Source organism: Sylvia atricapilla, chromosome 4 (assembly GCF_009819655.1).
Source record: "Sylvia atricapilla isolate bSylAtr1 chromosome 4, bSylAtr1.pri, whole genome shotgun sequence".
NCBI lineage: Eukaryota > Metazoa > Chordata > Aves > Passeriformes > Sylviidae > Sylvia > Sylvia atricapilla.
In genome coordinates this window covers 42,430,371-42,452,636 of record NC_089143.1, presented here as the reverse complement: position 1 = coordinate 42,452,636, position 22,266 = coordinate 42,430,371, and the positions used below count along the sequence as shown (strand labels likewise).

At 37.0% G+C, this 22,266-nt stretch overlaps 1 protein-coding gene across 2 annotated transcripts in view; it reads left to right on the top strand.

Moving 5' to 3' along the window:
- GLRB (glycine receptor beta) overlaps positions 1 to 21,886 on the top strand; it is a 46,453-nt gene extending 24,567 nt beyond the window's left edge. The window contains exons 6-9 of one of the 2 annotated variants that reach the window (XM_066317664.1): positions 2,447 to 2,587; positions 5,841 to 5,993; positions 10,088 to 10,380; positions 20,856 to 21,886. In XM_066317664.1, coding sequence (XP_066173761.1) covers positions 2,447 to 2,587; positions 5,841 to 5,993; positions 10,088 to 10,380; positions 20,856 to 21,152 — 884 coding nt within the window. In that variant the 3' untranslated portion in view covers positions 21,153 to 21,886. The remainder of the gene's footprint in view (positions 1 to 2,446; positions 2,588 to 5,840; positions 5,994 to 10,087; positions 10,381 to 20,855) is intronic. The other variant, XM_066317665.1, reaches the window with a different exon arrangement.
- The last annotated feature ends 380 nt before the right edge of the window (positions 21,887 to 22,266 follow it).

Here is a 22,266-nt window from a genome sequence, read left to right as displayed (position 1 = left end):
TGTGCATTTCCCTATCAAAGATGCTTCTTACCATTATGGCCCTGTGCACTCTTGGTTTTAGCTTTTGCTATTAACCAGAATGACAACTAAGGCCTTTTATAAAAGCATTTACAATAAACTGAGATAAATGGAAACATACCATTTGGAAAAAAGAATCATTTTTCCAGGTAGTTTTAACTTCCACAACCTGTGCTGCTTTGTAGGTTGTTGGGGCCCAATTTATCCCCTTGCACATCAGTGCATTGGTACTGTTTGGAACTCCTTTGATGCAGTATCGAAGGAAAAGTATTTGATGCCAAAGACACGTGATCATTTAGTATCGAACCTTTTGAAAGTGATTTTAGGATGTGTTGTGTCAGGCATCTACTCCTGGTCTCCAGGTGATTTAGTCTTACAACAGGGCAGACAGCTCACATCTCTGAGGGGCTTCATGCCATGCTGGAATTTGCAGACAAAATGTTTCTGAAATCCATCTTCCTTCTCGTGTGCCAAGTACGCAGGTGTCTAGTCAACTACAGCTTTTTCCAACACTTTGATTCTTGGTGACCCCCTTTGATGGTAATTCTTTTTTCCTGAATAAGGATGAGCATGAAGCAGAGAGAAAGAAGGTGACTTGTTCCAGTCTGCTCCTGGTATAACATAACTCTTTCAGCTCCTATTCCAGCAGGCCTGGTGGGAAAGGTGTCACAAGTGAAGAAAAAGTAAGGTTAACCAAAGCTAGCAGGGTATCACAATATGGACAAGGAAAATTAATAATAGAGTTTTAAAATTTAGGTTTTTATTGTCAGCATTTATCTTTAGAAATTTAATATGTCCATAGTAATTTTGTTCATTACTGCTATGTATGTATATTAGCTGAAGTAAACCCTAATCAGTTTGAAGTTAAACTGGAATTAGTTAGTAACACTAATGGAAGCTCACTCAAGATTTCTCAGTCCAGAAAGTCCATTTGCTTTACAAGTGTTGAAAGGTATAGTCGTGCAAGGATAAACTACTCATTAAAAGCTCATGCTAAAATGATATACTCACATTCAGTGAATTTGCTTCTTTGAAAAGACTGCACTACACTTTCTTCTACCTTTTAATTCAGTTGTCAAAAGTAAGAAAGGTACCCATGGCTTCCTATCTGTCCTTCCGGTTTTTTCCCTGTTAGCCATTGACAGTTTTATTCTTAGGTTATTTTCAAAACAATATTTTGTTTTTACTTGCTAAACTTCGAAATCAAAAAAGGTCATCAGTTGTTGTTAAGATATTCTCATATCCACAGTTATGATCCACAATTTTCACTCTCCAGTAATTGTTATCATAAAGGACCTTGGCAGTTTTGTGATATGCTGGGTGTTGGAACAGGGTGAAAATGATTTTATTAATGAAACATTAAAACAAATGTTTTTTTAATAATATATTATGAAGCTTTGAAATATTGTGATTTTTATTAAATTATTGTGAATTGTAAAGACATCAGTTACGAACAGTTTCACTTTCTTCATCACAGCTGTTTTTCAAAAATTAAAAAGAATAATCTATTGCCTCCAGAAAAAGTATGGCTCTTTAAATATTTTTCTCAGGCTTTGAATTGCAAAATGAGGCATTACTATTCCATCTTTTTTATGTTTCCTCATCTCTGTTTCCATCTGACACACATTATCTCTGTTTGAATTAAGTTAATCTTTAATGAACAGAAGGTAGCAAAAAAAAAGGCATATAAAATCATTATTCTGATTATGCATATTTAACCAATATTGCTTTATTCTTGAATATTGTGAGCCTAACTTGCACAGCCTCTCACTTTGTGGTGGTTTATATATTATGATTTGGGCACTCAGAGGTTTCCTGAGGTCTGTCTGTACTCAGTAGGTCATGAAGGCATTGAGCTAATTTCCGTAGGACTGCACATCTGCTCTAATTCCTGGTCAACTATTTCCTGAATGGCAATGCTTTCATGAATCAGGGCTTTTAGTCTGAGCAAATAAGCAGTGCGGTTGTTTTACACAAACACGAAGATTCATCATGGTAATTGAGTTGTTAAATTCTTTTGAAGTTACTCAGACTCATAAGTGCTGTTTAAAATTCAGCTTTTTCATATTTGCTGAAGTAGAGTATGAATGAATATGGAGGCTTGAAAGCTGTGGAAAATACAGCTTTTCTTTCTCTGTTTGAAAAGTACACACTGTAACAAATACCTCTTAGTCATCCTAATATTGTTCATAATAATATAATGTTTCAACCACTAAGTCCTAACTTCGGCCTACAGAAAAATGCAGCTGCGGATTATTTAATCTTTGTACTTATTTATTTGAACAGGAAATAAAAAGAAAAAGACTGAAAGATATGCAGTACATATATGCTAGGTATTCTTGCAGAGTTTACTGTGATTAAAGTGATTCTTTAAACAATTATTATTATTATTATTATTATTATTATTATTATTATTTTGTTCTTGTAGTTGGTTACACAACTGATGACTTACGGTTTATCTGGCAGTCTGGAGATCCTGTACAGCTAGAGAAAATTGCTCTGCCTCAGTTTGATATTAAAAAGGAGGATATTGAATATGGTAACTGTACCAAGTATTACAAAGGCACAGGTAGGTAATATAAGTTATTTCCATGGTAAAAAAAACCTCTAAGCTTCCTTCAATTACTATTTATAGTTAATGGTTAATATTGCACTCCATGCCTTACATTTCCTGAGATAAAATAGATTACTTTTAACTAATGAGTGGTTCATATAATGGTAAGTTTAATATGTGAACATTACAAACTAGTTCAAATATAGAAATATCCAAGTTGAAGAAGAGATTAGAAGTTTGTCTTGGCTTTGCTTACATATATTATGATTTTATTATCATTTTATTTCTATGGTCCTAATACCTGCTTATTCTTGTAAATGTCAAACTTTTCTGAAAGAATCATAACAGTTGCAGCAAAGAGTGCAAATTTTGATTTTCTGGTTAGACTTTTTTTTCTGGAAGTGGATAGTACTAGAGTGTAATTCCAAATGCTTCACCCTGCAGGTTCTTCCTTTCTCTAAATATTCTAGAAATTCCATCATTTTTGAAAGCCGCTTGCAATCCTCAGCCCTCTATTTATTTATTCCTATGACTATTTTTCTAATGTGGGCACAATTTTTTCCAATGGTTTCTGTACTCTGACTTTTAATGGTTTATCTTTTCCACCTTGATTGATTCCTCCCTATGAGGATATCCAAACTACTCACGCTGTGACAACCACAAGACTTTCTACAAGAACAGCTGTATTTTAGTCAGTGCTTTTATATCATGGGAATAAATCTTCCACTAAAATTCAATTGGGAATTGAATTGGTCTGTGGTGCTGCAGCTTCTGAGGACCCTGAAACTTTCCTGTTGCCTATTCAGCTGAAGTGGAGGGTCTGTTACTTGCAGTTGCTCCTGTTGGAGATTCCAAGCCTGGAGAGATCTCAGAACCTTAGCAGATCTCAGACTTAAGAATTTAATTTGAAAAGATAATGAAAATAAAAGTGGAGTTTGGTTTTTAACTACAAAGTGAGTGAGATCTCAGCCTAAGAACATAATTCAGACTCTAAGGTGATTTATAGTTTGTAAATAATAAGAAATTAGCTCTCTTCAGGAAAATTCTGATTTTTTTAAAGCATATCCAGCAGCTAGAAGTGATTGAATTCAGGATATGATAAAACCTTACTTAGAAGTGAGAATAATATTTTGTTCTTAATTAAAAAATGAAATTACTGAAAAGAGTAGTCCATATCATAGTGAAAAACTAGAAGAATGGATCTTGCATTTCCCAAATGAAATTCATACAAATGGGAAAAGTGTAAAACTTATACTCTCTTGTGATTATTTTGAGGTGTGCCTTAAATCTGAAAGTAAATGTCTAAAAAACTTTAGATATTTCATGTATTTTTTGGAACCTTAAAGAAAAATATTTAAGAATTATGCACAAACAAAATCAGTGGTGTTCTCTCAAGTTTCACAACTTGTGACCACAATTGACATGGTGCAGAATGTTCAGTAAAATATTCCCATACTGTGTGTGTGTGCTTTGAACATTAAAGAAACACCATGAGAGAATAATTTTGAAAAGTATTTTACAATTTTTTATTGCAAATCCTTTCTGTTAAGAATCTCCATTTAATCTCATGACCAAACCCGGAATTAATATTTCAGTAATGCGAGTTGAATATTTGCTACTCTGAAGTAATTTTAAAGGCTGTTTTCAATGCTCCATTTTTTTTACTTGAAAATTCTTATGCTGAAAGTATTTTTTTAAAAAAACTGATATCATACACAGAGCTAAATAATTTTGTTAGATAATCAAGAGAAGTTTTGCATAAAGGAGCAGATTCTCAAAATTATGGCTTATTTAGGAATTCCCTGACAATTGCAAAATCCCTTAATCTTTCCTGCCTATTTCTGTCAATGGATCATACCTACCTAAATTGAAACAGGGTCAGCAAATCTGGGCTGCTTTTGTAGCAATACACTGAATATTTATATTTGCAAATTTCCTGCTATTCATCAATTTTATTACAGATCAAATCGGTGCTTTTGAGCTGAATGGTGAGGGCAATAGATACTATACTCTGTCTGATGAAATATTATTCAAATGAAGGCATGCAGCATGCATTTCCTACATAACACAAACAAACAATGATTTTGAAGGTCATTCCTCATTTGAAAACAAAACCTAAATGGTCTGGAATCCATTCATAAATTATAGAGGGAAAATTTTTCTGCCAACTGATCATTGAAGATGATAGAATGAACTATAAAATACAGTATAGTGTCTTCTACACAAGGATGTTTGTCCTTAATGTTTTATAGTTTTGGTTTTTGGTGTTTGTATGCCCAAACAGCATTTTTACCATGACATATCATTGTACAGCACTAACTGATACAATATGGATGGTAAATAGAGAAGTTTTTGACACATTCTATCTTCTAAATAAGTTTTTCACCAACTGGATTGATAAATGCAGCCTGATTTGAATTTTGAAGTTGTTGTAATATAACATAGGAATGCCTTTTTCTTGTGTTAGAATAGTTTTTGAAGTTTTCAGGTTTTTTCCAACACTGTTGTGTTACTATTGACATAAAAATTCCAGTTATTTTAATTGAGTGAAAATATGGAATGAAATTATTTTCTGGTTACCAGATTTCTTGATACATTTATCTCCAGCAAAATGTCTACTTACTGCAACTTTGTTTTGTGTTGAATTAGTCTTAAACATCTTCTGAAATTTGTAAGCATTAGATCTTCCTTTTAAAAGATTTGATACATTATTCCTTGTTTAAAAAAATTGCAGCTTTTCTAAAAAGCTTTCTTAAGCTTTTTAAAATGTCATTTCTTTTTTAAAATGTCTGCAGCAATTTTAGAAGTCATTTGTACCAGCTTTCATTACTGGGGAAATCTCTGGTTAGAGTCACTTTCAGAACACCTCTTTCCATTCTGAACCTGCTAGATTAATATTTCTTAATTTATCTTTTGCACTTATTAATGCTAAGTAGGATTTTCAGATGAGCTTAAGCTGGTAGGACTACTAGACTCCATTGGTTTTAGCTGGGCTGCATCTTGGAGCCAGCATCAAGCTGGGAGTCACTTCAGGCTCCTGCTGCTTTGAAAAGTGGAAGAGTTCCTTACAGAGCACAGAGTACCACAGCCTAACCACACTTGGTGCTTAAGTAGATCTGTGTTTTGATTTTTTTTTTCAAATTAGACTTTATACCTTTATAAGGAAAATCAAAGCATTAAACTTTTAGGCAGAAAAAGACCTGGAAGATATGGATCAGAGGTTCACCTGCAAAGCACATTAAACATTAACGCGTTTATTTCTTTAAAGGTTATTACACTTGTGTAGAAGTAATCTTCACTTTAAGAAGACAAGTCGGATTTTACATGATGGGTGTTTATGCTCCTACACTGCTAATTGTTGTTCTATCCTGGCTGTCATTTTGGATCAATCCTGATGCAAGTGCTGCAAGAGTCCCACTGGGTAACCTGCGTTTTCACATACTGTCACAATCCACTGTAACACCATTGAGCCATTCTCAGTTGCTTTGGCTACATGGCACTGGACCCTGAAAGCAACTTCACTTCCATTATCTGCTCATCATTTTCACTGAAATCTGCTCATTCCAAGTCCTGTAAACTCCACCTTGGCATTAAGATTTCACTTGATAGGAGTTCCAGCATCTGGGTGACAACACACTGTCTCCACTCCTCTCAGTCTGGATAAAACTGATCCATCAATGCACGGATGATGCTGCAAACACTGGCAATATGCAGTTTACAGGAATTTGAACATTTAAATAATAAGTAAGAAAGCAGGATGATAAGTAAGGCTCTAAATAGCTACCTATTGGAGATGTCATTCTGTAGATAATAGAAACTATATTTGGAAAAGAGTTAGCATTCCTGTTACCTGAGTGACTTTATTTCATTAGAGACTCACTTCATGACAGTACATCAAGCTATACAGTCGTGCTCAGCACAACACAGTAGGCAGGCCCTTAGTTTATTATGAAATAGCAGGACGCAGACTTTATAGTAACAATATTATCCTATAACTATATAATACTATCCTATAGTAACAATATTAATAATATTATCACAATTGGGTTGTGCTCAGGACTACAGCTCTGGCATGGCCAAACCTGCTGTCCCCAAGACTCAGTGATGTGCAAAGCCAGTCTCTTCCATCTGAACACTTTTCCTATTTGGATTCCATTTCCCATGTTCTGGCCTCCCAAGGCTCCCGTTTTCCCTAGCACTCTCTCTTAGCCAAGTCCATACTTTCCAACTCTTTGCCATGTCTCAGGAGGTTTAGTGCACTTGTTTCCAATGCCCCAGTGGTACAGTTGCAGAATCCCTCCAGCTGCCTGCCTTGCTTGGGAAATCTCTTACCCACACTGAAACCACCAGTCCCCCACAGGATATGACTCCTGTGAAGCCTTTTTCTTTTTTTTTTTTTTTCTTTTTTTTTTCTTCTTTTTTTTTCCTTTAAAAATAGTTACTTGGGATGGAGTCTCAATCTGTATTAGTTTCATGGCAAGTAACAAATATAATCTTTTACCTTGAAAAGTTAAAAGATTGTTTGACATAATGCAAAGTGTAACATGCATTAAATTAAAAAGAATGGAAAAAGAACTGGAAAACTAGAATCAAAACCAAGCTGTACTTCCAATTTTATAATCCCGTGCTTCAAATAGTGAACCAGATGGGGCTATTAAAGATATATTAGATTTATAAGATTGTTAGCATAGATTTAAATAACATGGACATTTTTGTAACTACAATATGCATACTTATTTACTGTTCATTTATTTCGTTCATTGTAAGCATTTATTGGTTTCTTTCATGTATTAGTATTTCTGAAATAATGGATTTTTAAAGATAGTAGCCATTGGCCAGCCTATGTGACTTTTCCTTAATCCTCAGAAAAGCAAAAAACCTCTAAATCTGACACCTCCTTAGTTGAATCAGTATTTAGTACGACAGTTATTAACACTGTCACTAGGATAAGATTTATCTTTCTCCAGTTTCAGGAGAGCAACAAACTCATTCTTCTAGTGACATCCTTGAGATCCTTGACCTTGAAATATGAAAAGATTAACATTTATGTGTCAAGTAAATGACATCTAACCCCAAGAAAGTGTACCAATGGCTAGTTACAGATCTGATTAGATGAGAAGCTACTTCAGATCTTTCAGTTTTGTGCTCCTCACACACATTTGAGCCTTAAGCTTTGGATTATGATAAGTAGGTGCTAACTGCAGCTGCTGCCAGAAGTGCAGCTTACAACTCTGGTACTAGGGTCTCCTAGGCCATGCCAATGTTCATCAGCCAGCAAATGTTTGCTGAATAAAATATTTCTGTGCTTCTGTCTCACTTTATTGTTACCTTGAAAACCTAGAAGTTTCTTAGACTCTGAGAGTGAAACTTTCATTGTAGGAATCCATACAAAAGGAAATTAATTAGCTGCTGGCCACCATGAACTCAGTTGCTCTACTGAACATGTTAATAAAAGCATCACAGAATCTTTTCAGCTAGAATTTAAAAGTTAGTTCTGTAGAATTCAATCCAAGATTGTAAGGTCTATTTTAAGGTCTAAAATGTTTACAAATGTTTTTGGCACCAAGCATGATAATAATTATCACATATTAAGATAGTAAACACTTTAAAATGTTTTTTTCCCATGACATTGAGCCAGTCCTTGTTATTGGCGAATTTGGTTATTGAGAAGCATAGAGGCTGCCCTTCAGCAGTCAAGCGTAGCCATGCATGGTACTTGGTACAGTGCAGTGTTAGAGAACGAACAGCATGCTGGACACAGGCAAATATGTCCTAGAGGACACATATTAAGAGGCAGTATGGCCTTATTTTTCACTCAATGCAATTCCTTGAGATCCATAATTAGTGTTCATCCCCAGTCTGCAACTGTTGGTAAGTGAACATATATATATTTTTTATATTTTTTTAAAGAGAAGCATTCTATGCTCACTTTTTATCTGTACGTGAATGTTTGCATGTGAATGCTTCAGATACAGCAGATGACAAGCCAGAGTGTACACTGACGATTCAGTTGTACACTCTGTATCTGTATTTGCTGTATCATTCTGTTCTGAGATAACACATCTGGTCATTCTTTATTATCCTTAGGGACAAAAAAATCCAGATACATTGATACTTCTCATTTCTAAGCTAAACATCATAAAATTTTATGGTTTAAAATTGCATGACTGTAAATGTTTCTTTATGCTTCAGTGTTCTAAGAGGTAGTGAATTGTCCATTTGAGATTAATGCTAAATAAAATATCATATCAATCTTATTGAAGTCCAAATGGGAACAGTATCTAAAGAATGTGTTGTTTGTGATCAAGCAGAAATGAATATTTTCATAGGCCAGTACAGATAGTTTCATTTTAATTTACATTTTCACATCGTCAGTTACTTAAAATGGATCTGAAGGAAATCATCTGTCTATAATGAAAAAAAATTTTATGCAGTATAAGAAACAGTTGAGACTAACTGATTATCTCCTTTTGGCCAACATTTTTTATAGACATTAATTCTATTTCATTAAGTTCACAGTTATAAATAAAGATTTTTATCATTAACATCTACAAAACCAAAATGGGACATTCTGAACTTGGAGATTGAACTAAGTTTTCCCCACATGAAAGCTGTTTCTAAAGTTAGCTTTTTCCAAATGTAGCTGTTCTTGCTACTATTTTCACAGGAGCCTGTGAGAAATCTTTCTTTGGGGTCAAGCTTTATTTTGTTTCTTGTGGTATGAATCCTGTGTTGATGGTGACATTTGGAAGCCTTATTAGTGGAAATACTTAGTGAAATCCATGACGAGTGTGACCTTTTCACACGTGGGCTTTTTTCATGATAAGGGCGAAGTGAAATGTCCTTTATCTAGAAAGCTTCCTCTAGATCCTGGAAGCTCAAATAGGGAATGATTGTAGACCCTCAGTCACCTCCACGTTTTCATCTTCTCAGTGAATTGGGAACAAAGGCTTTTTGATTTGATTGTACAGTTTTGCTCTTCAGCAAAAACTCCCCTTTCATCTAAAGTCTGAATATCACACTTGTGAACAGGTCATTCAAAGAATTGCTCCTGCTATAGCACAGTTTATAGCACTTCTGGGACAATGCTAGTCTAATTTAAAGGACTTGGAGTCTTTTGGTTAAAGTGTTGAGTATTTCTCTTCCACCATTGCAGAATTAGATGCACATTTTAAGATAAGTCTTTGGAAAGCCCATTTCCCAACTGTGTGATGTATGATGGGACAGGGAAACCATAATAACCAGTTTAGTCTCACTGATTTGCTTCTCTGTTTAATGAACGAATATAATAATTATTAATAATTCATCATTAACTGCGCTATCCTATGGAAATGTTTAACATGTTCATTAGCTGAAGGCATGTGCACTTTGTACATCTGCTGCACTGACCACATTGTGAAGTCCCATTCTCTGTTACAAAACATCATTCATGATTGTCTCTTTCAGAGGAAGACCACAGCCAGCGTCATTAAAGGGAAATTTTCTTATTCAATATATTGTTTTCTCATTTTGTAGGTATTTTCTCAGTGCTCAGCTTGGCATCTGAATGTACCACTCTTGCTGCTGAACTTCCCAAAGTGTCTTACGTGAAGGCCTTAGATGTCTGGCTGATTGTCTGCCTTCTCTTTGGGTTTGCATCCCTGGTGGAATATGCTGTGGTTCAGGTAATGCTAAACAATCCAAAGAGAATTGAAGCCGAAAAAGCAAAGATTGCCAAGGCAGAACAAGCTGAAGGGAAGGGTGGAAATGCTGCCAAGAAGAACACTGTGAATGGCACAGGGACTCCTGTTCACATCAGCACTTTACAGGTAGGAGCTGCAAAGCTTTGTATGCAAAATCAGCATTGTTCTCTATTAACCTAATTCCAGGAATATACTGATTGTAATAATTTTGAATAGTGCTTAATCTTGGAAAGAGGCAAGACATTAAAAACATGCTGGAAACTAATGGCTAGCAATCTGACCAGTTGGTCCCTAGTGATTTGGGGTCAGAAGTTCTAAGTGAAAAATTTGTCTTTTAATTTTGTAGCACCGTGGTTGCTGCTTAGCCTCAGGTAAATGAAGTAGCAAGCAGCTTTACAGTTGCTGGTTTTCTCATAATAAATAGCAGCTGTCAAACTGTAACTACTCAGAGGACAGAACTCTCAGACAGTATTTGCTGGGAGCATACTCAAATGACAAACCAGCTTGTTGCTTTCCCTGAGATGGCCACAGCTGCACTGCATTGCATGCCTATGAAGCCAAGAATCCGGAAGTTGTGGCATTCATAGACAAAAGACCAGTCTGTTTGTATCAAACACTTCCTGCATTTCTTGTGTTGCCGGATGGACTTTATGTGTAAATCAGTCAGATTTCACTATATGGTTAAAAATGACATGTACATCTTCACTCAGGCCGAAGTTTTCCATCACATTGCTCAATTCCTGATATTTTAGAAGTCCCTGTTTGTGCTCCAAGAGTTATCAGATGTCCCAGTCCAACTGCCTTCAGTCCTAAGTGATATTTACTTGACATTCATTGTGCAGAAGAAAATACGTTATTCAACAACATGTTTAGTATGAATTTGGCTTGTCCTTTTCAATGACTCAGCAATTCTGTTGTATAAAAAAAAGCTGTTAGGCTAGATCCAAGTGGCAATATTGGTACACTGTGACCAGTGTTTTTTGAAAGAAGGAGTAGTTTATTCAAGAATTGCTGAAATCCTGTCATAGTATCAAGCTGGGATTGACCCAGAACTAATTTCCTCCAGTCCTGAAGAGCTGCAGGTATTGCAGAGCAGTGCACTTTACTGCCATAATTCTCATCTGGTAGAAGATTATTCAGGAAATGTCTTGGTAGGCAGCTAGTCTCAGCTTAGAGTTACCCTATGACTGCTTTGACTTGTGTCACAAGTAATTCCCCAAGGCCAGGCAACATGAGAACTGAGTAGAAAGAAAATGCCACCACTGTGGTCTTCCTTTCCCTGATCTGAATGTGTAAAATTTGTGTTCAGCAATCTGCAGGTCCCAAATTCAGCTGTTTCTTCTGACAAAATAGTTGCAAAAATCCAGGAGAGCAGCATATAATATATTTTTCCTAATTTCAGTACTTAAAAAGTGCTAAGTGTTCAGCTTGATCAATTATAAGTTTAACAAAAAATTGCAATTTTTTTCAGTAGTATGAACAAAACTAATTGCTAAATTGCAATTGCAATTAAATTTAAAAATTGCAAAATAAACCCCCTCTGATTCTCCTTGGTGTGCATACCCTCTAAGATATATGCCATTGTCATATCCATGTGGAAAACAAAATTATCTATTATCATCTATGTTGTGCTTTCGTATTTTAATTTCTTTTTTAAGAAGGCACTGGCATACAGTGTGTTTTAAGACTTAGAAGAGGAAACATTACCCACAGAAGTTCAGCAGTGTTCCCCATGAATGGTGTCTAGCAGTAGGCTGAAGGATTTTAGAATTCAGAATTCGGTCTACCCTCTTGGAGAATCTCCCCTCCACGATCATGCAATGTCAGCCTCAGCTTCTCATGTTTGACTTGCATTTTCAGAGTCTTCCCAGTTTGTTAATGAGAGACCTTTAACATTCCAGTAGCTTCTGGTGATCTTTATGTAGTGATATACAAAAAAATTATCTGCCAAGACACAGTGGAAGTAAGTATTTCTTGCTGTAAAAGTTGGTCATGTGGCTAAGTGGTCATGGGTAACGATGCAGCTTGAATTAATCCACGTACTTTGAAACACAACCTACCAGAGGAAACGTATCCTAGTCTGGTAATTTCTGGGATGATGACCAGGCTCAGATAGAAAAAGGTCCCAGACCAATGAGTCATTTGACATCAGGATGTGGTAGGATAGTGATGCTAGATTTTATATATTTGAAAGCTATAAATCTGCCTAGCTGAAAGCGCCCTCTCTGAACCTGCTACTGCGTAGGAGTACTTTGAAAGTTCTCAGCCCTGGAAAAACCTGTACTAAACTTCTAAATCAGAACAGGTGTAAATCTTTTGGTAGCTCTGACTTCTAATCCAAACTAGGCCTGCCCCACAAAATTTGGATTGCTCCCATTCAGACCTAGTAATGTTCAAGTAGGGAATGCATTTGTCATATGGAAAATATGCAAGGGAGAGAAACATTAGAGAAGCAGGTAATGGAAAAAAACTGTATATTGAAAGGCATAAAGAATATGAAACAAAAAGAGGCCAGAGTGCTGTCCCAGAACTACAGGAGCTGTTTCTCATCAGGGTCATGTAGGATTGTGTGGGAGGCAAGAGCAAATACTTTGGTAAATGTCTGGAAAGACTTAGGTCTCCCAGTGAAACTTTAGCAGAAATGGATGACTTTTCACTTTAGGAGAAAACGATGACTTATAACTGCACCCCTGAAAAAAGTATATGTCCTATAGAAATGTTTAAGGATGTCCTTCTTCCACATAGGAGGTGATATTCAGGCAAAAGTGACTGAGGGTGTAGCTGGAAATGTCAGCATAGCTAGGCTTGAAACAGTGGATAGACCAGATGGGACTTGGAGGTAAAGCCAACAGAAAAGACATGGAAGTAGAAAACTCCAAGTGGGGGAAAATAGAGAGCATGAATAATTCCATTTATAAGTGTTTCTCCTGTCAAAATTAAGCTCTTATATATTATGAAACATTAACTGAATGATGCTGATACATATCTGTAAGTTATTAGAGGGGAGTCAAATTTAAAGAGAGAAGTCACTTTATTTCACTTTAAAATGCCCCTGATCCTGATGCCATGGCAATTTTTGTTCCCTGAGCAGCAAATTGTGCACTTGCTGCTTTTGTAGTGTTGCAGCAGTGATGTCTCTGCAGGAGATTTGGGGAAAGGCCCTCCATGTAATGTAGAGGAGAGTTGCTGGGTTGAGATCCTTGGTGTGAGGAGGATTAGAGGGAAGTGGGATGATCAGCCATCCCTGGTTCCAGTCTTCATGGAACACCTTGTTTTCATGTGCTTGCTCCATTTGTGAAAATTAAAATGGCATCTGGTTTGAAGACTTGGCATATTAGATTTTAGTATAAAAACAGCCGTAACAAAACCTCATGATAATCCCTAAAAATACAAGCAGCTATTGTTCCATTTTTGTGGAGTAAAGGGATAAGCTTTTCAGTGTATTCTAAATGTTAAAAGCTTAATGTAATTCATAATTGCAGGCTAGGAGAAGAAATCCCCTGTAACAGAACCTGCAAGGGTCCACTGAAAGCTTTCAGCAGAAGGCACTTTTGTTGCTGTGTCAATAGTCAGTGATCATGACCCATAATCACCAACAATGACAGTGAAGATGGCAGGGTGAAAAGAGTGTTCATAATTTGCCAATCACTCAAAGATGGAGAAAGGCTTCCATGGATGTATAGCTACTTCACCAGATCCTGGGAACTGGGTGATGTAAAAGCTGCATGTTACTAGCATACACCAGCCCCTCAAGTCCAAACTTTATGAGTCATGCTCCCTCCAACAAAATCCCTTGAAATGTCAGTGCCATTTTAAACTCAGAGGTTTATCAATATGACTGTCTGATTAAAGTCAAGTGGTCTGTCTGTCAAGATCACCCTGAATCTGTAGGGAAAAGAAGAGAAAATAAGCACTTCTGATGTGTTTTTCTAGGAGAAGCAGTGGCCATGCACTTACAGGCAAAATGCCATGAGAAAATACAGCTTGGCTCCCTTAGCATATAGCGGCTGCAAGTAGATGCTGTTCTAAGCAGAGGAGAAAATTATGCAATCTGGTGATAACTGCTTGCACTGGCTTTTTATTGGGAATCCTCAGCAGGAGTTTGCATGTGTTTCCTAGCAATGAAACATCATACAGTGAGAAAAACAAGCAAAAGGGGAAATGTTTTTAAGATGAATAAGTTTGTTTTTTTTTTTTTTTTTGCTTTCATTGCTGACGTGATTACAGTGAGAAATTGCACTGTTAACTATAAAAACACCCCTCGATTTGAAAAGTCACATTTTCATCAAGGCCATTTATAGAAGCTGTCCCCCACAGATAATGTGCTAACGACTGGAGAGAACATTTGCTAAAAGAATGGTTCTGGCAGATGATGAATAGCACTATGCAAGTGGTGGTAATAGCTCTAATGCCAGTTATTTTTAAAAAGAAGTGGTGGTATTGCTTGCTTTATCTTGTCAGATCCACATCTAGGCTCTGAAACCTGAGATGGGTTATGTTCACCTCTACTGAGTTATAATGTACTTGACCATTGGTGGTGACCTGTGGTAACCTAGTCATCCCAGGTTTTTTCCCCTCAAGGGGCACTCCAGACTCAAATTTTTTGTTGTAGAACCACCATAAATCCAGCTTATATTTTACCTTGTACACAAAACCACAGGCTGCAGCCTATTTTAATAGTTCCTGACAGCATTTCAGGTACAGAGTAGGTACTTTCTGCTCCAGTGACTCCCATATTCATCCTTGGAGATAATTCAAAACACGACTGTAAAAAGGCCTCGAGCAGTCTGCTTTGAGCAGGGGGTTGGACTAGATGATCTCCAGAAGTCCCTACCAACCTCAGTTATGCCATAATAGTGTGATATTTTATGGATTAATATTTTTTGTCCTGTACTTTGCAAGGAATATTTGGAATGTTGTAGCACATTCCTGCTGAGCTGCTCCAGAAAATATACTCAGTGTGAATACAGACTAATGCTAAACAATCATTACTTTATTGATGATCTACATCTATCATTATGGCAAGAAAAGAGCACAAAACAAGTGCAAGAAAGATGAATAACAGAGCTTGTTAAAAAACTCCTCCTTGGTCTTATATGGAAGCCCCTTACAGAACTGGCAGCACTGGGGAGAGATCTGCATGCCAACAGGAGGCTGGGGGCACAGCAGCAGAGGTGGTTTTGTGGCCAGGGGGATGTGCTGTGTAGGGCAGGGAGTGAAGCACTACAAGTGGGGAAGTTCTTCAGCCTGAGGGACATGTGCTGAGCTTGAGAAGCTGCCAGTGCTGTAGCCTGTTTGAAGCCTTGCTAGGAGATATGGACAATACATTTCTGCTCTCAAAAATGATGGTTTTTACACACTCCATCCTGATGGATAAAGAGGACTTGATCACCAGATGAACTGTCAGTTGAGAAGGATCTTTATTCTATTTACACATATTGAATCAGGTCCCTGGTATTCTTGGTGCTGTGAAAGGTCAGATTTCATAAATTTGAGAACTGTCTAATCTGGGTGGAAGAATTTAAACAAAAAGTGTGATTGGTGCTGGTGAGCTAACAATATTCAAACCAGAAGTAAAGCTATACTAATTCAAGAAAACCCCAAAACCTAACAAACAGCAAAACTGAAAACAAACTTCCCAAAAATTTGAAACTAACTCAGCTTCAAGCATTTCTCTTCTTCTCACTGGCAAATGGGAGGTGATAGCAATTAATATAAGCTGAACTTAATAAAATAATTGTGTGACTAAGAAAAGAGATGGATGCTTAGCATAACTGAGAGCAATAGGAAGTTACTTTGCATATACAGCAAAGATACAAAACCTTGTAAGAAGAATAATGGTACTATAATAGGTAGAGGTGCTGTAAATATCAAGAATTAACTAAAAAAGAAAAAAGTGTTGAACAAGTATTCTGCTCTGTGTCTGGGGAAAAGCCAGCTATATTCAATCTGTGTATGAAATAGCTCTCATTCACGGTAGATGATGAGAATATTAAACAGTAACTATTCAAGTTAGACATTTTACCATCAAGATTTCAGCTTAAGTTGCATTTATAATTTTTTTGCAGAGCTGGTCGATGAATGCTGTTGAGCATTAATGTCGATTTTTTAAGAAATCCTTTAAATCTGGGGAAGTTTCAAAATACAGCAAGAAGCTAACTTTGTGCTAGTACTTTTAAAAGCAAAGTGGCATAACATGAATAATTATAAGCCTGACATCAATCAGTGGAGAATATTGCATAGCTTACAGGGCGCTGACTAATAATTATTGTTTGTAAGCATTAATTATCTTTAATATTACTCATAATTCACCCCCATGTTAGCTAATAAATAGGTCAGTGAAATTAAAGTTGATCTGTGTGGTTTTTGATTTAATCAAATGGAATAAAACTTATTTAAGTATTGTCAATTAAGTTGACAGAGGCAATGATGCAAAAGTGATGTAAAAGTTGCTTTGAGAACATTTTTCTTGCCTTCTTATATCAGCCTGGTTACATCATCTGAATTATGCAAAATTGAGGTTAGATTTGTTACCAATTCTATGCAACAGCAGTTAATCAGACTAACTATAGTGATGCCTCGTGTCTGAATAATGAAGCCAAATAAATTCAGATTAGAAATAAGGTACATATGTTTCTGAAGAACAAGGTCATGGAAAAAATTCTCCATCCTGGATGTTTTTAAAGGAAAATCTAGTGTAACTAGTTGGGACAGTAAATGTGGAAAGTGAGGAGGAGCACCAGAAGTAGCAGAGGCCGAACTGGGGAGTCAGTTGCTCCTCCTTGCCAGCCTGCATGTAAAGGCAGCACTTATCCCATCATCTCTTTCCCCATTTTCTTCTCACATTATTCCTCTGGTTCTGCAACCAAAGGCATTCTGCAGAGGCACATGTGCTGCAGCTATGGGGTAGCAGCAGGTGCTGAGCTTGGCAGTGAGCACCAGTCAGCCTGAATTTTTAAAAGATGAGAAAGGATCATCAGAAGGGGCCTTATGGATTCTAGGAGGCATTTTTAGGTACTTCTGAGCTGTTCATCAAAAGACAGGTGTTCTGTCCATCCTACCAAACCCTGACAAAGTGGTCCAGTCCTGAAAGAAACAGGAAACTAGGTCTGTGTTTCAGGCCAAACCCCAAGAGCTGTCACCTTCCTGTGCTCTCCTTGGCCCCCCTAAATCCATGCCATGAGTGGCTGCCCAGCTCACTTGGGAATGCAGGGTGTCCCTACACTATCCCAGAAGCCTTCCCTTCCCAAACAGCTGCTCCCCATTCCCTGCTGGGGAAAAGCCATAAATCTGGTGGAAGCATCATGTGGGTTGGGTCTGGCCCACAGGTTATGATGCTGCGGCAAGATAAGGCAAATTATGTCAAATATTTTCTGTGTCAAGATGAATTCAAAAGGATATAACATTTAACATTTTACTTTACTTTACACATTTTCCGTGTAGTACTCTAAAATCAAGTCCTAAGGTATTTTGTGTACAGAAAAGGTTCCTGTAGCCTTTGGTAAGTTTTTCGTGCAGTAAATGTGGAAAGTGAGGAGGAGCAGAGGCATTTTTAGGATTATTGTTAGGCTTCTAGCACAAACCAAGATAAAACTAATAAAAAGCAGATAATCATATATATTTTATATTACCAAACATTGTTTAGGGAAAGCTATAGGTCAACTGAGTGAATTTAGATTAAAACAATAGAAACATTGGAGAGTTGAAGAGATATATGAGAAAAAATTTAAAAATATGTTTAGGCAGCAGCTGAGTGTAGTAAATAAAAGAATATCAGATTTGTAAAGCCAAGGAAATGGATGAAATTATTTTCAAAAGTAGCATATGTTTATTAAAGAAGAATTTGGGCCAGGTTGCTCATACAAGGAAAATTGTGTCACCCTGATAAATCAGTACTCCAGCTGACACTAAACTAAGCAGAGCTCTGTGTGAACATGCTGTGAACAGTTCTCTGCTTATAAGGCAGAGGTGACCTAGAATCCACTCTCAGTCCTGAATAGGAATGAGAACCGACTTGTAACAGCCTTTAGGGGACCACTCTAGATACTGCAGTCAGATCAGGAGTATTCTGTGCTACAAATGAGAGAACTTAGGCTACAATTAGTGTCACTGAATTTTACAAGATATTGCTGGTAGTACGAGGAATGGACTACAAGTTTTCAAATCCAAAAAGAAGGCCTTTACTTTCATACAGGATTCTATTTCTTCTAGAGGCTTTACTAAATCTTGCTAAATTTGACCATGGAAAAAAATCTAATATTCTGGTGACTGTTCAGTTAACATGCACCCTAGTCCTGCAAGTTCACTTTTCATTGCACAAATGTCTGCTTTATATCTTTATTACCTATGTCACTGGATATGATTTGATTAGAAGGAATGTCTTGGATCCGTGAATAATAGCATCCTGTCACCGAGGGTCATATAATCATGTTTATCTGTGTCTTAGTCACCACCTTACTAGACAGTTTGCCCTGCTACTCCGGAAATGAACACTGTCGTAGGCTGTCAGGTCTTTGAGAACTGGGAGACAGTTGCAAGAAATTTGTATGTATGGTTTTGTTCTACCATCAGGGAACGCCTATCTTGTTTTTCTTTTTTATAACCTGGAATCTTGATTTCGTGGTGGTTTAAGAATGGTTTTCTCCAATTTCGTACTCCCACTAAAACCATGCACTACTCCACCTCCTTGCTCCAAGTGGAGGCACAAAAGGTAAAGATCATTGTTTGAGATAAGAAAAATTTACTGAAAATGGCAATGAGATAAGGAAATGAGCAGTTAGCAGCGATAATATTAATAAAAAATGTGTAAGAAAATAAATTATTCACACGGAAAAATTCTCTGACAGTAGACAATACTGAATGGCTCGCTCTGAATGCTTTGTCCACCAAAAGGAACGACTTTGGGCCAGAAGAGAATCCCTTTCCCCAGCTCTGGCAATGACAGGAGATGATATAGAATAACTTCTGTGGCCTGGCCATGCCTCCTCCTGGCTACTGCAAAAATTAACTCTCTCCTGGCTGGAACAGGACAAACCTGCACCTCCATTTAATGCATCAGTTTCAAAATGTACTGCTTTCATGAGAAATAGAACCCTGGCAAATTTGGGAAGGTGTATCCACTTTTTTTCTGAAGGAATAGCGCCGTGCTTCTCTTCCACCTTGCACTGGAACCAACTTTGTCAATAATGGGAGTAAAAGCCTCTCTCAAAGTTTAGGTCTCTTCCTGACTGCCTCAGTTCCTTCCATGCAGGATAAGTTGTCACTGTAATAGGGAAGCTAATAATATTTTTCAGAATATTTTTCATTCGTCCATATACCTGGCACTGCATTTTATGACACTCTTATTATTATTTTAGTATTTACAAAATATGACCATGCAAATATCCCAAACTATCAGCCAAAATCTGCAGAAAACCAGAGGTGGAGAGAGGTGAGGGTAAAATACCTGATGGCATTGTGGAGGAAAGACAGGCTAATGGGTGGAAGGGACGGGCAGCTTTTGGAATAACTGAGTTTTAGTGGACCAGTGGCTCCAGGAAGCCTTAGTGAAACTTACATTTATGTCGATTGCCCATGGGTATAGCCTGATTTGTAAACTAGCATTTTTTAAACTAATGCTCAGGTTATACATGTGAACAAATTCATAGACTGAACTATTTTTTATTCTTTTTTTTCCTCTGCTTTCCTGAGTAGTCCAATTGAAGTGAAAGTTTGGGAGAGGTTTACCCAAGTCACAAAGCATGGTGTCTTGCAAGTAGTCTCTAAATCACTTCAAGCTGCATTAACAGTGTGGGGTTGGTTCTCCTAGAGACTGTTGAATGTGCTGATTGCAGAGTGTTGAATCTGAAATAAAAACTTTATAAAATCCAAGGAAAGGAATATAGGAACCTTTTGCCTCCACAGAAAAAAAGGCGTTGCTTGACCCCCAACAGCATTAAAGGAGCTATAGGAAACACAGGAATTCTGTTGGTGGATTTAGATTTCCTAGTTAAACATTTCTGCAGTGCTGAGAACAGTGTTACATCTGTATTACCTGTCTTTAGAGAGGCACTAAGCTCCACAGGTACAAACAAAATGCTTCTTACCATGCAAGTTGGTCACCCTAGGATGGGGTATAGGAGTCTGACCTGATAACTCTTTGGAACCAGGACAAACTGAATTAATTGCATCAAACATTGAATATTAGGGCCGATTCTGATTATGGGTTTTCAGAGCTCAGAAAAATGCAAATATTGAATAGTACCAGGCCTGCAGGTTCATCAGCACAGAATCAATATCCAAAAATACTCCCCATAAAAATGTTTTCTCCCCTTCTATCATTCTAAAATGAAGGAGTCTAACTATAGCAGATTGCAGAGCATGAGGCACCTTGTGCATGAAAAATTACAAAATTATGAATGTTTGGATTAGTTGATATGATTGACTGATCATCCTTAAGTACTTTATAACATAACCATTCCACAAATTAGTCTGATGTAATGTATCCCTATCAAGAGGTAATTTCTTGTATGTTTGTTTGCAGTGTTCTTTAGCAGCTGCATGAAGTTTGCTAATGAGTTGCAGTGAGTCAATCATGATTCCCCTCACTCTTTATTTCATAGGTTGGTGAGACCAGATGCAAAAAAGTTTGCACTTCGAAATCTGATCTGAGATCCAATGATTTCAGCATCGTTGGAAGCTTGCCAAGGGATTTTGAATTATCAAATTATGACTGTTATGGGAAGCCCATTGAAGTCAACAATGGGCTCGGGAAATCTCAAGCCAAGAACAACAAGAAGCCTCCTCCTCCCAAGCCTGTCATTCCATCAGCAGCAAAGAGAATTGATCTTTATGCAAGAGCACTGTTTCCTTTTTGCTTCTTGTTCTTCAACGTCATATACTGGTCCATATATTTATGATAAATCTTTTATTTATTTTTTCATATGTGTTAAATATAGCCCATTTCATTATCCCTTCCCAGTCATGAAGGCCACTGCGTGAAATTATTTGCATTTGCAAAGCAATATGTTGCATCTTGATGCCGTGCGATTGTACTGAACATATGGCATCTGAAATTTGAATGAAAGCATGACACTGCAATGTCTGTGCTTTGACCAACTTTGTATATACATGTACAGCATATACATCCTGCTTTAGGAATATATATGAAGGACAATGCCTACTACATTATAAAGCTGAATAACACTCTTCAGTTGTTAGTAACATACAGAAATTTAAAGTGTTTCTGACAATGAAACTGATGTGCACGTTGAGTATTATTAAAATCAGTATTCTAGTATATGTAGTATTTAACAGCTTTTCTGCTGACTTCCAGAAGAAAAAGAAACACCCACCAAACATCTTGTTCTTGTATAATTTCAGCTGGCACTGTTGAAGAAAAAGCTAAGGTGTAATTATTATTATTTAGACTTTGTAAGTGAAGGCAGCATCAAGTAAGCAGATCTTGTCTAGGTGAAAAAATAAAGATCAGAGAACTACTAATTTTGTAAAATCAGTTCTTATGAAAAAAACCACAACAACTGTCTCCATGAAGCAGGCACAGTTAAGTGTGTTAGAATATGCTGGAAATAAAATATTGGGGCAAATTTTAACTGCTGTTTCTTTAGGCACAAACTAGATACAGTACATAAAAAACAAAAGTACTAACAGTACCAGGAGTTTTGGAGAGGCATCACAAGATGCAGCTCAGTATCAGGTTTTTTATACATTTTTACATTAGTTTATCCTCTGGCTCAGCTTCTACAGCATCTGGCAAGCCTGCAGTATGTGTAAGTCACAATTTTTTTTGGTTGCATTGGACACTTACTTGATTTGTTTTGTTTATCTTCTTGAAAGCTTTAATTTTAAACAAACCAGTTGTCAAGACGAAATCCCATTTTCACCAATAATTATACCTTTTCTGTTTGCGTGCTAGCCAGCACGTAGCCACCAGTAGGAGTGAAAATATGTCCTAAGGTCTAAGGGGCTGAGACTCTCATGAGCCCTGGTGTGTCTGTGTGTTAATTAATGGCT